We start from the raw sequence: 15,438 nt of genomic DNA, 5'->3' as shown, positions 1-15,438 counted from the left end.
GGAATTGAACTCAGGTCCTGTTGTCCTGTTGAAGAACAGGCAATGCTCTCAACTGCTGAGCCATCTCTCCAGCCCCCTAAAATAAGTTTTAAAGGCTGTATATAGCCAGGCAGTGGTGGCGCACGCCTTTAATCCCAGCACTCGGGAGGCAGAGGCAGGTGGATCTCTGTGAGTTCGAGACCAGCCTGGTCTACAAGAGCTAGTTCCAGGACAGGCTCCAAAACCACAGAGAAACCCTGTCTCGAAAAACCAAAAAAATAAAATTAAATTAAAAAAAAGAGTGTTTTGCCTGCACGCATACGTGTGCAGCACAAGTGCCTGGTACCCATGGGCTACAGAAAAGGATGTCAGATCCCCTATAATGTAGAGTTACAGATGCTTGTGAATTGCCATGTGGGTGCTGGGAACCAAACCCAAGACCTCTGGAAGCTGGAAGAGCAGCCAGTGCTCCTAACCTCTGAGCCATCTCCCCAGACCTTCTACCTAATTTTTTTTTAAAGAGTCTTTAACTTAAACTGGAGTTCACTGGTTTAGCAAGAGTAGCTATCAAGGCGCTCCCAGGAGCCTCTGCCCTCTACTGTCCCAGGGCTAGAATTACATGTGTTGGTCACCACCCCTGGATTATTTTCTGTGTGGGTGCTGGGGACCCAAGCAAGTCACCACCCCGCCCCCAATTTCCATTATTTAAGTAGATACATGAGAGGTGGGGGTGTAACTCAGTGGTAGAGAGCTTGTTCAGCTGCGTGATGCAGTGTTCAATCCCCCAGGACCAGCAGGGGAAAAGAGAGAATTGGGAGAGAGAGAAAAGCAAAGCACCTAAGTGCACAGACTTTACAGGAAGCAGAGTGATGAAAACTCGTCTACATACTGTTCGGAAATGGCTACTCAGATGGTCCAGCCTGCTAAAGCGTTTCCCACAAGCTTGGCACGGGTAGGGCCTCTCTCCTGTATGGCAGCGCAGGTGGCGTTTGAGGTCTGCTTTCCGCTTCACAACGTGCGTGCAGTATGGGCACTTGAATCGCAGCCTGGGCAGATCATCTGTCAGAGACAGTTGGATTAGATCATTCAGAGACTGTAGGAACACTTCTGTTAGTGTGAGGGATCCAAAGATGCCGGTGAGCCCAATCTTGTGAGGGGCAAGGACAAACTACTTGATTAACCAGCTGTCAGGTCATCCTGGGCACACATGAGTAACCTGAACACAAAGACCAGGTACATTTAGACGACCAGCCTTATCATCTACTCCACGTTAGATTCTAAATGGAAAAAAAAGGTAATACCAGACTGTAAAACTACACACACAAGCCAAAAATAAAGCAATTAATTTTTTTTTAATTAATGAAATTTTGGGGTAGGAAGCAGTTCAAGACAGGGTTTCTCTGTGTAGCCCTGGCTGTCCTAGAACTCGATCTGTAGACCAGGCTGGCCTAAAACTCAGAGATCCACTTGCTTCTGCCCCTTCCTGTCCCCGCTGAGGACCAAACCCAGGGCCTTTCAATTGCTAGGCAAGTGCTCTCTCTACCACTGAGGTAAACCTCCAATCCCTATTTCTTTCTTTTAGATTTTTAGAGATTATATTTATTTACTTATTTGTGATGTGTGCATGTGCGTGCGTGTAAGTTACATGTTGCCAAGTTGAGCGTGTGGAAGTCAGGAAAACTTGCAGGAGTCGCCACCTGCTTTTCTCCTTCAGCTGTGTGGACCCCAGGGGTGGAATTCAAGGCCTCGGGCTTGGTGGCAAGTGAGCTATCTCACCAAGGGCCTGCTTTGCTTCTCAGGACAGGGTCTCACGGAGTAGCTCTGGCTGGCCTAGCGCTCAGAGTGAGCATTGTGCCTCAACGTCCCAGCACTAGGATTAAGTGTGTGAGCTACCACACCAGCTATTAAGAGCTTGCTTTCTTCTGCGCATACTTTCCATACCCCTGCCTTCTTCTTATCCATTTGTTAATGCTTTTTGTCGTCAGGCTGGAGACAGAATCCAGGGCTAAGTCATGCAAAAGTGTGTTGCTGCCTCAAGACGCTGTCGGGCATTTTTTCCTTTTTCTTTCGTTTTTTTTTTTTGTGTGTATGTGTGTGCATGTGTATATATAATCTGATTACTCTATTCTTTTGACTGTCATTAAATGTACTCAGTATTATATTTTGAATTAAACATTTTAAATTCATGTCCTATGAAATAAATTTGAGTAAAAAAATATGACAAAAAAAAAATGAGGTGCTTTTCCAGTGGACCAGAGTTTGGTTTCCAGCACCCGTGTCAGGAGGCTCACAACAATCTTTAATTCCAAGTCCAGAGCATCTAATATGCTTTTCTAGCCTCTATGGGCATCATACACACACACACACACACACACACACACACACACATGCTCAAACACACGCACCCCTCCCCCCCACACACAAGTAAATGTAAAAATATAAATCTCTTAAAAAAAATCACTTGGGGGCTGGAGAGATGGCTCTGCAGTTAAGAGCATTGCCCGCTCTTCCAAAGGTCCTGAGTTCAATTCTTGGCAACCACATGGTGGCTCACAACCATCTGTAATTAGGTCTGGTGCCCTCTTCTGGCCTGCAGGAATACACGCAGACAGAACATAGTATACATAATAAATAAATAAATAAATAAATAAATAAATAAATAAATATTTTTAAAAATCACTTGATTCAATTGCCATGACACCTAAAACGAAGGGTGTTTGGGTCTGGGGAGGGACTTAAGCTCTTCTGGGTACCTGGAAAGCTCCTGGATGTGACGTCAGACCCTTGGCTGTACTGGAAGCCAGCGGGAGCGGAGTCTACTTCAGCGTCAATCTGTACTTGCTCTTCAGACTGGGAAACGTGGCTGGAGGAATCAGACGCCCGTGCTTCTGCTTTCCCCGACTTAAGATGAATAGGCTGAGAAGGTTGCGACAGTCTCAAGTGCTTGGTCTTTTTAAGGGCATCCTTCCTGTGTTCGTTAGCCAACGGCTGCGGAGCATTCCTTTGGGGCGCGGCGTGGTAACTGTACTTGGGCCACAACTTTCCACTTACTATACTTGGGCCTTGGTCTGGGCTCAGGTGAGAACGGGGAGATGCACTTTCCTCCTGCCAGCTGCTACCGTAGAAAGAGGGGCGGTCCACACCATTCGAGCAGCTGTCCTTATCTGAGAGGCTGAAATAGCGATCCTTTTCTTTCTCACTGATGTCCAAGGAAGATTTAATGAAAGTCTTGCATACACTAATGACATCAGTCATCTGAAGGAAGCTCGCGGCAGACATCACCTCTATGACATTCTGTCCAGTAAGAGAGAGTTTGCCGGAGTAGACAAAGTCCAGGATAACTGTGAAGGTGTCCGGGGAGAAGGTCTGAAACGTGGCTGTGGCTGGCTGACTCGTCTCCTTGGAGCTCTGGGACAGCAGCATCTTAAAGTAGCCGCTGCTAGCAAACAAGACGTTTCGATGCGCTTTGAAGACCTTGCCTTCCACGAGAATACTGCAGTCACAGAACACGTCTTGCCTGCGCTGCTCGTTCAGTTGCTGCAGGAGGTGTGATTGGTGGGAGGAGATCTCCATTCTGCAGGGGAACGGCACGGGGTTACCGGAGAGGAACGGCACGCGAGAAAACAGGACTCAGAAGGCTCGTTCCCGATCTAAACCTGTTCCTTCTTAGGAACACAGTCCCCAAGACACAGAAGATAATGGGGTCCACAGGATCTGCTGCGCTGGCCCGTAGTCCCTGCTACTCAGAAGATGAGGCAGGAGGATCAAGGCCCACTTGAGCTACACAAAGAGGGTTCAGATCTCAGCCTGGAAAACTTGCAAGACCATCTCAAAATAAAACATAAACAAAATATCACTGTAGTGGAGAGTTCAGGCTAGCCCCGAGGAGTATCTGCCAATGCTCATTAATGTCGCGTTCGCAGTTTCTGTTAACAGGGACTTTGTTTTCCATTTGGGAAGGAAAGGGTTTACATATCCTAATCAGTCTGGAGACAGAAAAATCCGGCTACAGGTACATAGTACCATGGGAGAGTTCCCGAGTTCCCCGGTTCAGTCTCCAGCACCAACAAAACACGAGCCAGGCTGGGCAATGGTGGCGCACGCCTTTAATCCCAGCACTTGGGAGGCAGAGGCAGGCGGATCTCTGTGAGTTCGAGACCAGCCTGGTCTACAGAGCTAGTTCCAGGACAGGCTCCAAAGCCACAGAGAAACCCTGTCTCGAAAAACCAAAAAGCAAACAAACAAACAAACAAACAAACAAACAAAAAAACACGAGCCAAAAGTAAAAGCAGCAGTGGAGTCTGCGCTCCCTTTTCCATGCGACCTACACAGCTCTGCTGTCTCTACGAAGATCTTAGCTTCCGAGGTAGACATGCTTGCGTCTGGAAAATACTGCCTCGTTCCATTAAGTCGGGCTGTGACTACGAGGAATTCTCAGCACCCTTCTGGGGACCATTCTAAGCTAGCCTGGGAACACTTAGGAGAGAATGTCCCAAAACAGAAAGTAAAGAAGACAGCCGAGGATACAGCTTCGCGACAGAGCAATTTCCCATAATGCATGAGGACTTTTACCCAGTTACCAGGAGCTTGACGCAGTTGTCTGGAGAACCTGTTCTGTTGCCTAGAGAGAGGCGGAAGTGCAGCTCTGCAGATGGATGCAGGGTGAAGGCTCTAGGCTACCAGGTGCATTGTAAGAGGGGGGGTCGGCCGGGCAGTGGTTGGGGGGGTTTACCGGGCAGTGGTTAGAGGGGGGAGTTGGCCGGGCAGTGGTTAGAGGGGGGGGTTGGCCGGGCAGTGGTTAGAGGGGGGGGTTGGCCGGGCAGTGGTTAGAGGGGGGGGTTGGCCGGGCAATGGTTGGTGGGGTTTACCGGGCAGAGGTGGAACATGATTTTATTCACAGCATTTTGGAATCAGAGGCAGGTGGATCTCTGAGTTTAAGGCTAGCCTGGTGTACAAAGTGATTTCTATGACAGCCAGGTCTACACAGAGAAACTCTGTACTGAGAAAAAAAAAAAAAAAAAGGGGGGGGGAGCCCCTGGGTACTAACTAAATCAGTCCCTGTGCTGCCTGCCTCAATTCCATTGTTAGCTTTCACATGTTTATCTCCAGCCCAAATTCCTAAGAACAAATCTAAACATTCTGTAGCACGATTAATAAAAACCCAGAGACAGATTGGGATTCAACCTGAAGGTCAGAAAAGCAAAAGAGCTAGCCACTGGCTCTTACTTCTACCTCAGTCCAAAATGGCGATCCTGCCTCCAGTAATCCTCAGAATGAGACTGAGAGCTGTCTCTTCCCATCTCTAGGGCTGGGTTTAAAGGCGTGCAACCACTACTGCCTGGTTTCTATGACAAACTAGTGTGGCTACTGGGATTAAAGGTGTGTGTCACCATTGCCTGGTCTCTAAGGCTGACCAGTGGGGCTGTTTTATTCTCCAATCTTCAGGTAAGCTTTATTTATTATAATACAAATGAAATATCACTACAACATTTTTCCCCCTGAGTCAGGGTCTCCCTGTATAACCCTGTGTAGACTCGATCTGTAGACCAGGCTGCTCTCAACTCACATGGATCCACCTGCCTCTGCCTCCCAAGAGCTGTGATTAAAGGTGTGTGCCACCACTGCCTGGCATGAGGAGCTTTTTTTGTGGTGGGCAACAGTTAATGCAGGGACTCATAACTTGTCAAAGTGCTTAGAATAAGCGATTGTGGAAATTCAGGCCTAAATGGCACGTCTACTCAACCCTACCCCCAAGGGTCAGTGGAAAAGGGAGAGAGAATTGCAGGAGCCAGAGGACGGGAGGCGGGCAAGGGAGTGCTGTCCTTGCCTGGACATGGACTCACAGCAGCGTGGTGCCCCAACAAGAACAGCACAGAAGCATGGACGAAAGCATGGACGAGGAGAGGCTCACGAGCCCCGGTCTTCACTGAGGCGGCCCTGGCACACAGCTGTCCATGGCTACTGGAGGAGGGAGGTTGCGGCCCACTGATAGGTTATCTGTTAGCCAGTGAATGACCTCACGCTTGTGTGCATATGGCCACATGGACTGGATTCAGCGGGTTATGAAGAAGGGTGGGAGTGGAGGAGGATGTGAAGTTGGGGAAGTATGGGGCACAGGGGAAGCTGGGGAGGGGAATGGACAGTGATATGGTCAAAATACATGTATACGTGCAGGAAATTCTCAAGGAAAAACATTACGTTAAAGTTTTGACAGTATAGGAGGCTTGGAGACAGCTGGAATAGAAAGGACTTCTCACAGAAGTCTGAAGACCTATGTTCTGACCCCCAGAACCCACAGAAATCCTGACTTCGTGGTGCACATCTGTAATCCTGATGAGAACAAGAGCTAGACATAGGCCAAGCAGTTTAGGGATAGGAGAAGTGAAAAATCTTCTTGGTTCTGTCCTGACCAGAGGGCACTGCGGATGGATTTCTCCCCTTCCAGGGCTCCCTTGGACCCCCGGTAATGTGACAAACAGAAGCGTCAATTTTGTCCCTTCTTAGGATTTAAAAAACTATAGGGTAAAATGGAGCTATCAGGGTTTTGAGATCCATTAAGGGAAAACTATTTGCTCCTAGTCAAAAGAATGAAATATGAGAACGATGGCATTCTGATATGCTCTAAAGACTGGAATATTATACTCTTGTCTCTTCCCCTGAGGGTTAACCCAGCTGGATTCTTCATCACCTGGGTAGGAGATCATTCCCCAGGAAAGCGGATTCACCAGGAGACACGCTAAGCAGACGGAGGAATGATTATCCCCTTATTGAGATCGTGGGCTTATCCCAATCTCGATGGAGTAGGCTGCAGAGCCTCCAGCACACAGCACTGCCAAGCCTGCCTGTATAACTCCTGTCTGTCTGTCTGTCTGTCTGTCTATCATCTAATCTATCTACATACCTATCATCTATCCACCTCTCTCCCCTCTCCATTTCCCTCCCCCTGGCAGCTGCCAGGATTTACAGCTTGCTTGCCCTGTTGTTTTTCTTTCCAGCTCTAATAAAATGGTCCTCCAGCTTCCTTCTGAACCTATTTTAAAACTATTCTATTAAGGAGACTAAGGATGCAAACGGGAACACCCGGTTTCCCCAGTGACAATCCCAGTGCTGCCTTGGTGAGATGGGACGCAGGAACCGAAGACACCACAGGAATGTGGGGGCTGGCCGGCCCGGCATACAGAGGCAGCAAACAAGAGACCCTGCCTCAAACAAGGTGGCCACGGAGGCCACTAAGCTGTTCTCCGACCTCCACACGCCCATACTCATACACAAACAAGCACAAGTGTACACAAGAAGAAAATTAACAGTAAGTGAGCAGAAACAACGAACCAAGATCAGAATGCTGAACACTTTACAGAGGGAGTGTGAAAACAATAAATGCATTCTATAACATATAAACTGCAGAGTGTGAAATTCTTTTTTTTTGGTTTTTCGAGACAGGGTTTCTCTGCAGCTTTGGAGCCTGTCCTGGAACTAGCTCTGTAGACCAGGCTGGTCGGCGCGTGCTGCTGCTACACTCTTATTACCACCTGGCTATGTATGTGTTTAGATGAGGTATAATATCAGTTATAACTATGGGGGCTGGAGAACCGGCCCAGAGGTTAAGAGCACCGGCTGCTTTTCCAGAGGACCCTAATTCAGTTCCCAGAAGTCACAGGATGGCTCATGACTATCCGTCACTTTAGTTCCAAGGGATACAAGGTCCTCTTCTGGCCTCTACATGCATGCAGCACATGGACACACATGCAGGCAAAACATGGATACACGTAAAATAGAAACTGTATTTTACTGATATGTAGAATTAATATTTATATTAATGAGACAAAAGACTTAAACTTTTCACATTTGGTGAGGATGGAGCTCCTTGGTAGAACACCTCCAAGGCCAACCTCCAGCACCAAAGCAATGGTTTCTGATATGGGCTTCCCCTCTGTATACTGTGAATGTGTTTTATTACCATTGGTTAATAAAGAAGCTGCTTCGGCCTATTGCAGAATATAGCCAGGCTGGAAGAGATAGGCAGAGTCAGAGAGACACCATGTAGCTGCTCAAGAAGCAAGAGGTAACAAACCATAAGCCTCGTGGTAAAATATAAAATAATAGAAATGGGTTAATTTAAGATATAAGGGTGATCCATGAATATGCTTGAGATATTGGCCAAACAGTGTTGTAATTCATATATTGTCTGTGTGATTATTCGGGTCTGGGTAACCGGGAAACAAACAGTCTCAATCTACAGGTTTTCTCATACCTGGAATGTGCAGATGCTAGTCTTGACACCTGAAGACTATTGAAGGGCAAAGATGAAAGACTCTAAGTCAATGTCGTCACAAAAGGAGCTGTGTCTGTGGAGAGAAAGGAGAGACACACAGAGTGAGCTTTTGTAATAAGAGATGTAATCTCGTAGGGTACTTAATTATTTATTGATAGTTTAGGCACAGTGTTCAGCATGTAAAAATAGATAATTTGGCACAGATCATTAATTTTAAAAAATAGCTTTGGCCAGTGGGAATGGTGGCCCATGCCTTTAATCCCAGCATTAGGAGGCAGAGGCAGGGAATCTCCATGAGTTTGAGGCCAGCCTGGTCTACAGAGGTAGTTCCAGGACAGCCAGTGCCACACAGAGAAATCCTGTCTCTAAAAGACAAAACAACAACAATAGCTTTGATGTTTTGAATTCCTCTCTAAATAAATTAACATGCTTTAGTGCAGGGTAGAACACACCTGAATCCTAGCACTTGGAACAGGGTAACAGGAGGATCAGGAGTTCAAGGCTAGCCTTGGCTAGTTACTGAGTCTGAGGACTGCCTTAGACCTTGCCTCAAAAAAATAATAAACTGGCTACAGAAGAAGTTTAGGAAACACTGGCAACTAATGCAGCAGGCTGGAAATTGTGAACAAAACTGAGAAGCTGGAGGAACAACTGGTTTTATTGTCTGTTGGTTGCGACATCATGAAGCCCAAATGGGCTTCCTATCGTTGATCCTCCTGCCTCAGCCTCCACAGTATTAGATTACAGGCACGTGTTCCCTCCCATGCACAGGAAATCCAGCAGTCTGAGAGAGGAAAGCTTGTTATAGGGAAAGCTCATCTGTTAGCCAGTCCTAAGGAGCCAGGAGAACCTGGGTGGAGTGGTTACTCTGACAGCTTTTGGGCTCACCAGGGCAACTTAGGGGCACAGTCATGGTCTCTGCTGTGACCAGCAAAAGTGAATTCTATGCTATCAGGGAGAACAGATTTCTAAGCCTAGATTGTGTCCCACACAGTTTTTACATGCTGATGACATGTCATTTTGGGGGGACAGTCACCAAGTTCCACCCTAACGCATACTCAGACACCTCTAGAACTTCCTATAGGGAAACTAAAAAGCACATTTCCCAGACTCCTTTGCAGTTAGTCTCCCCCACCCCACGCACCATCCCCCAAGTAAAATATCAAATCTTTTATGAGAGCTTCAAGGCAGAAATGAGGCGGAACCATCTTCCCACGGCTGGACTGTTAACGCCGGCAGACATGTTTAGGGAAGCTTTCATGGCTGTCAAGACAGCACATGGGTTGTACATGTATGCAAATATCATGAATCTCAGCAATGCAGACATTATGTTAACAATTGTAATTCTTGTCTGGTTCTTGTTTTTGCAACAGGGTTTATCCATGTAGAGTTGGCTATTCTGGAACTCACTCTATAGACCAGGCTGGCCTCGAACTCAAGAGATCGGCCTGCCTCTACTGGGATTAAAGGCGTGCACCACCATCGCCTGGTTGGATAATCTTACTACTGTGTAGCCCAGGCTAGCTTCCAATTGTGGTCCAGTTATAACAATCTTTTAAAACACACACACACACACACACACACTACAGCAAGTGTTTCTTGTAATTTTAAAATTACAATCATTTGTTATTGTGTCTGTGTTGTCCCATGTGCACGCCCCATGGTGGGCGCCTGAAGGTGAGAAGACAACAGGGGAATAGCTCTCTCCTGCATCCTGGGAGCTCCAGGGATCAGATTCAGGCCATCAAGTGTGGCAAATGTCTTCACCTTCAGAATTGTGTCCCTGGCCTCCATTAATTAGTGTATTATATTTTCCAATAAGTTTTTCTTATTTATTTATTTATTTATTTATTTATTTATTTATTTATTTATTTATTATGTACACAATATTCTGTCTGCATGTATGCCTACAGGCCAGAAGAGGGCACCAGACCTCATTACAGATGGTTGTGAGCCACCATGTGGCTACTGGGAATTGAACTCAGGACCTTTGGAAGAGCAGGCAATGTTCTTAACCTCTGAGCCATCTCTCCAGCCCTCCAATAAGTTTTTCAAGCATGAAAATCAGAAGTCAGGGCTGGGGAGATGGCTCACAGGATGGGCGTGCACCCGCTGCTCTTCAAGAGGACCCAAGCTCGGTTCCCAACACCTAAGTCAGGAGGTTCAGTCTGTAACACCAAGATCGGACACCTTCACACAGACATACATGCAGGCAAAACACCAATGCACATAAAATAAAAATAAATAAATTATTTTTTAAAAAAAGAAAGAAAGGTGTGTGGTCCATGCCTAATCTGGGGTCTGGGAAGGAGCATCCGGCTGTGTGCTGGTTCCTTCAGGAAGTGCTCAGTAAACTGGCTCCTTACTACTTGATACCATTTAGCATACTTCACAATGGCAAATAGCATCCTACATGAAGAAAGGCTTATTTTCTGCATACAGGACTATGCCGCAGGCACGGATACTGACTTCCAGATTTTCCTTTTTCAGTAGACTGATCTTACAAGTTGTATCATCAAGTTAGACTAACTCAGGGCCCATCCAAAAGTCAAATGGGACATTTGCAATATCTCTGCGCTAAATATCTATAGGAGTCCCAAAGAAGATTACAGAAGTCAAAATTCCCATTTTAAAAGGTGGTGGGAAAAGACAATTAAATATATTTGGAACCATTAAGTTTGAAGGTCTTTGGAATAGAAAAAAAAAGCCATGCAGATTTGGGTAACAAGTAAAGCCTGATTCTATACACAGCATTGACCCAGAGCAGAGGCTCTCGACCTTCCTAATGCTGCGACCCTTTAATACAGTTCCCCGTATTGTGACCCCAACCATGAGATGATTTCCGACGCCACTTCATAACTGTAGTTTTGCTGCTGCTATGAGCCATAATGGAAATATCCGATATGCGGGATGTCTAATATCCGACCCCTCTGGGCTTTGCGGCCCCAGGTTAAGAACCACTTACCTAGACCTTAGTGTGTTGGTCTTAGCAAAAATCCCTGCCTCCTAAATTTGAGCTAACTGGAACGGCAATTGTGTTCTTTGAATCGTGATTGTACTCTTTGGAGGATGTAATTCTGGGAAGATTCGGAATTAAGTCCATCTTAAGAGCCGTGCTGGAGAAGGCTGCATCTCCTCCAAAGTTCATGCTGAAAGTTAATTCTCGGAGGGGGAGTATTAAGAGGGGCTTTTAGGGGGTCATCAGGCCACAGGGGCCCTGCCCTCATGGATGGGATTAGCATCTTATGAAGAGATTCGGAGAAGTGGGTCTGGCCCCTCTTCATCCTTCTATCCATCTTACTAATGAGGACACAGAGTTGACCTCATGGTGAACATAGGGACAGGTACAGTCCTGGAGCAGGGAGCACCCTTCATCTGCCAGGACACTGCCAACACCTAATCGTGGACTTCCCGGCATCTACAAGTGTGAGAATAAATATACGTTCTTGTTTTGTTTTTCGAATACAGGGTTTCTCTTTGTAGCCCTGGCTGTCCTGGAACTTTGTTCTGTAGACCAGGTTGACCTCGAACTCCTGCCTCTGCTGGGATTAAAGGAGTGCACCCGCCCGCCGCCCAGCAGTATTTCTTCCTTATGTGTTACCCAGTCCTGGATAATTTGTTTTAGCAGCATGTATGGGCTACAGGGTCTAAAACTGGAAATCTTAAAAGTAAATATAAGAACATTTGCTGGCACACATCTTTGATCCCAGCACTCCGGAGGCAGAAGCAGTCAGATCTCTGAGTTTGAGAGCAGCCTGGTCTACAGAGTGAGTTCCAGGACAACCAGTGCTACACAGAGAAGCCCTGCCTCAAGGGGAAAACAACACAGACCCACATTTAACAGCTAGGAAGATGGCCCAGTGGTTAAGAGCACGGGCTGTGGTTAAGAGCCCTGTTTCTCCAGAGGACCTGGATTCACTCCCTTGCACCCACAAGGAGGCTCTCATAACCATGTGCAACTCCCATCCAAGGGGATCCAGCACCCTCGTCTGGTGCCAGGCATGCACTTGGTACACAAACGGGCAAAACACCCGTTTAAAACTTAAAAAAAGAGAGACTCAAAACTATAGATGAAAAAAAAAAACCACCTCATTTCATTTGAGTGATGTCCAAATATCAGAAAGACTATTCCAGGCAAAGCTAAGAGCAGGTGCAAAGGCCCTGAAGGGGAACAAGTAAGACTGGACCATGGAGAACCGGTGGGGAGAGCAGGCCACCTGTAGTATATGTGCCCCTGACTCGGGTGGCTGAGGCAAGAAGAAGAAAGTCCAAGGCAGCCCTAGGCCACTCAGAAAACCCTCATCTCAAAAATAAAATTAATTTTTAAAATGAGGCTAGGAGGTGGTGGTGCGCACCTTTAATCCCAGCACTCCAGAGGCAGAGACAGGCAGATCTTTGAGTTTGAGACCAGCCTGGTCTACAGATCAAGTTCCAGGGCAGGTAAGGCAACAGAGAGAAACTGGGGGAAAAAAAAAAATTAAGGGTCTGGAGATGTATCTCAATAGTAGAAATTTGCCTAGCATGTGCAAGGCCCTGAATTCAATCCGACAAAACATACACGTGTGCGCATCGGAATCATCTCATGGTTGGGATCGCAACATGGGGAACTGTATTAAAGGGTCGCAGCATTAGGAAGGTCGAGAGCCTCCGCTCTGGGTCAATGCTGTGTATAGAATCAGGCTTTACTTGTTACCCAAATCTGCATGGCTTTTTTTTTTCTATTCCAAAGACCTTCACACACACACACACACACACACACACACACACACACACACACAGTGAGCCAAATTCCTATAAGGCCTTGGAGACTTAAAAGGCTTTATGGGCCTTTGGCTTTTTGTAAGATGTGAAGAAGCATTTAAAGCTTGGAGAGGGTTGGGCGGATGGCTGAGTGGTAGAGCTCCAGTGTAACATGTATGAAGCCCTGGGTGCAATTTGAGCACGGAACAGTACCAGGTGTGGAGATTTATGCCTGTAATCCCAGCACTTGGCGGGTGGCTGCAGGAGAATCAGGAGACCAAGGCCATCAAAAACTACATAGATTGTGGGCCAGCATGGGTTACATGGGACCTGTCTTCAAAAAATAAATACAGCCGGGCGATGGTGGCGCACGCCTTTAATCCCAGCACTCGGGAGGCAGAGGCAGGCGGATCTCTGTGAGTTCGAGACCAGCCTGGTCTACAGAGCCAGTTCCAGGACAGGCTCCAAAGCCACAGAGAAACCCTGTCTCGAAAAAAACAAAACAAAACAAAATACATAAAAATCAGGGAGAATAAAAAAACAACTAACCTTAGATCAACCTCTTTGAATACTAAAAAAAAATCATGCCATTAAAGGAGTTAAAACAGACTGAAATTCGACTAGTTCATCCCAACACTCACAAGGTGGAAGGAGTATCAAAATGTCAAGGCTAGCCTGAGCCCAGTTTAAAACAAAAGATAAATAGGCAAATAGCAGTAAGATTTAAGTGATAAAGATCAGTGAAGATTTTTTGGTACTTGGAGACTGCTCCTGGGGCTGCTTCTTCCTAGGAGTGAAACTCCGTGCTTAGAGTCTTTCCTTCATCAGGTAGAATAAACAGACTGAACTGGTAGTCGTCTCGGAAGAAATTAAGTGAACTATTTCATGAAAGTGAAACCACTCCATTTACTAGAGTCCTGCAAATATAGACTTCTAGGTGTTAGCGCGTGTGCGGTTGGGTGCCCGCTAGGTGTGAATCCCATTCCAAACGCGTCTCGGAAAAGCGGGGAATACAGCTAACCGCACAGTTAAGGGCGAGTAAGCGCGCCAGACGCGAAGGGACCAAGACAGACAGTGTCGCCAGGTGGGAGATGCCAGGGACATTCTCCCGGGAGCCAGCTGGGGATCCAGACTTATGCCCTCGGTTCTAAGCCCGGAACCGTCGCGTCGTGATTGAAAGCGAAAGGGTGGAGGGAGGAATGAGGACGCCGGGCTGCAGCGCCCCGCGCCCCGCGCCCCGCGCCCCGCGCCCCGCGCCCCGCGCCCCGCGCCCCGCGCCCCGCGCCCCGCGCCCCGCGCCCCTCCCCCGCCGCGGCGCCCGACGGCTGCGGACACGCCCGACTCCGTGGCGCCGCCTTCCCACCACCGCCGCCAGGAGGCTCCGGCGCCTTCCCGCCTTTCCCGGGGCTCGGCCGGGGCGGGCGGCGGGGCGGGCGCGGGCGGCGACGGCGCAGCCATTGTCCCGCAGCCGCGCCCGGGGCCGCCGCCGCCCGCGCCTCCTTTGTGGCCGTCGCCGGCCCTCGGAGCCACCGCTCTGCGCCCCCGGCTGCAAATGGCGCCCGGCCGCCCCTGCGTCGCCCCGCGCACGGGCTACGGTTGCATCCCCGGGGTGCACCCGGGCCGCCCTCCGCCAGGCTCTCGGGCCGGGCCCGCAGCCCCGACGCCCCGGCCGCCCTCCGCCCGCTCGCGCCCGCGCAACCACTTACCGCGGGGCTCTGGCCGCTCGTGCGCGCTGCGGAGCAATTCCCGGTTCCCGGTGGGGGAAGCACCCCCTTCCGAAGCCGAGGCTGTGCGCCCTAAAACAAGTAGCCCCAACGTGGGAGAAACAAAAGGTATTTGCTGACGTGGGCGTTGGACAGAAACGCCCGAGGGCTGAGGACACAATTAAAGGGGCAACGCACAGATTTCAGGCACCAACCAGTAGCTTCGCCCACTCCCCCTGCCTGTGCCCACACCCGGCTGCACCCTCCGCAGGCACTGGGGCGCCCAGATTCCCTAGCAGTTGACTGCGGATCATTCTTTTAGTCGGGAGCTTAAATTTTAAAATTGTACTTTACGTTGGGAAAGGCGCCTCCGGAGGGCAGAAGGGCTGGATTTCTAAGATGTGGGGATATTGGTTTAAGGAGAGAGGGAGGGACTTAGGCGTGCCCACAATTACTGTATAAGCACATGTGACATTATTGTACTTAAGTTTAGCAACGTCAAATGGAAGAAATTTCCACAAAATTTCCCCTTTTGTCGAAGGAATTATTCTAGACAGGGATAGCCTTTTAGAAACCTTCGTAGGTCCCTGGCAGGGCCATTTGAAAAGGCAAGCCCAGAGAAGCTGAGATCCCGAGAACATGATTCTTGATATAAAACTAGTAAAAACAGAAGGATTTGTACAAAAGTTGATCGAATATCAAGCTTCTCTCCGGACATGTCCCAAATATTTAGGCCACAAACAT

General features: G+C 48.2%; 1 protein-coding gene across 2 annotated transcripts in view; it reads right to left on the bottom strand.

The window, feature by feature from the left end:
* The window catches only part of Zbtb8a (zinc finger and BTB domain containing 8A), an 18,372-nt gene extending 3,319 nt beyond the window's left edge, over positions 1–15,053 (bottom strand). Inside the window, exons 1-5 of one of the 2 annotated variants that reach the window (XM_050151723.1) lie at positions 14,698–15,053; positions 8,231–8,324; positions 2,733–3,553; positions 2,441–2,569; positions 869–1,038 (exon numbers count right to left, since the gene is read on the bottom strand). In XM_050151723.1, coding sequence (XP_050007680.1) covers positions 869–1,038; positions 2,441–2,569; positions 2,733–3,552 — 1,119 coding nt within the window. In that variant the 5' untranslated portion in view covers position 3,553; positions 8,231–8,324; positions 14,698–15,053. The remainder of the gene's footprint in view (positions 1–868; positions 1,039–2,440; positions 2,570–2,732; positions 3,554–8,230; positions 8,325–14,697) is intronic. The other variant, XM_050151731.1, reaches the window with a different exon arrangement.
* Between the last annotated feature and the right edge of the window lie 385 nt (positions 15,054–15,438).

The sequence above is a fragment of the Alexandromys fortis genome, unplaced genomic scaffold, assembly GCF_014885135.2.
Source record: "Alexandromys fortis isolate MF-2015 unplaced genomic scaffold, M_Fortis_MF-2015_v1.1 scaffold_26, whole genome shotgun sequence".
Lineage (NCBI taxonomy): Eukaryota > Metazoa > Chordata > Mammalia > Rodentia > Cricetidae > Alexandromys > Alexandromys fortis.
Note: the sequence above shows the minus strand (reverse complement) of the source record. Positions and strands in the feature narration are given on the sequence as shown.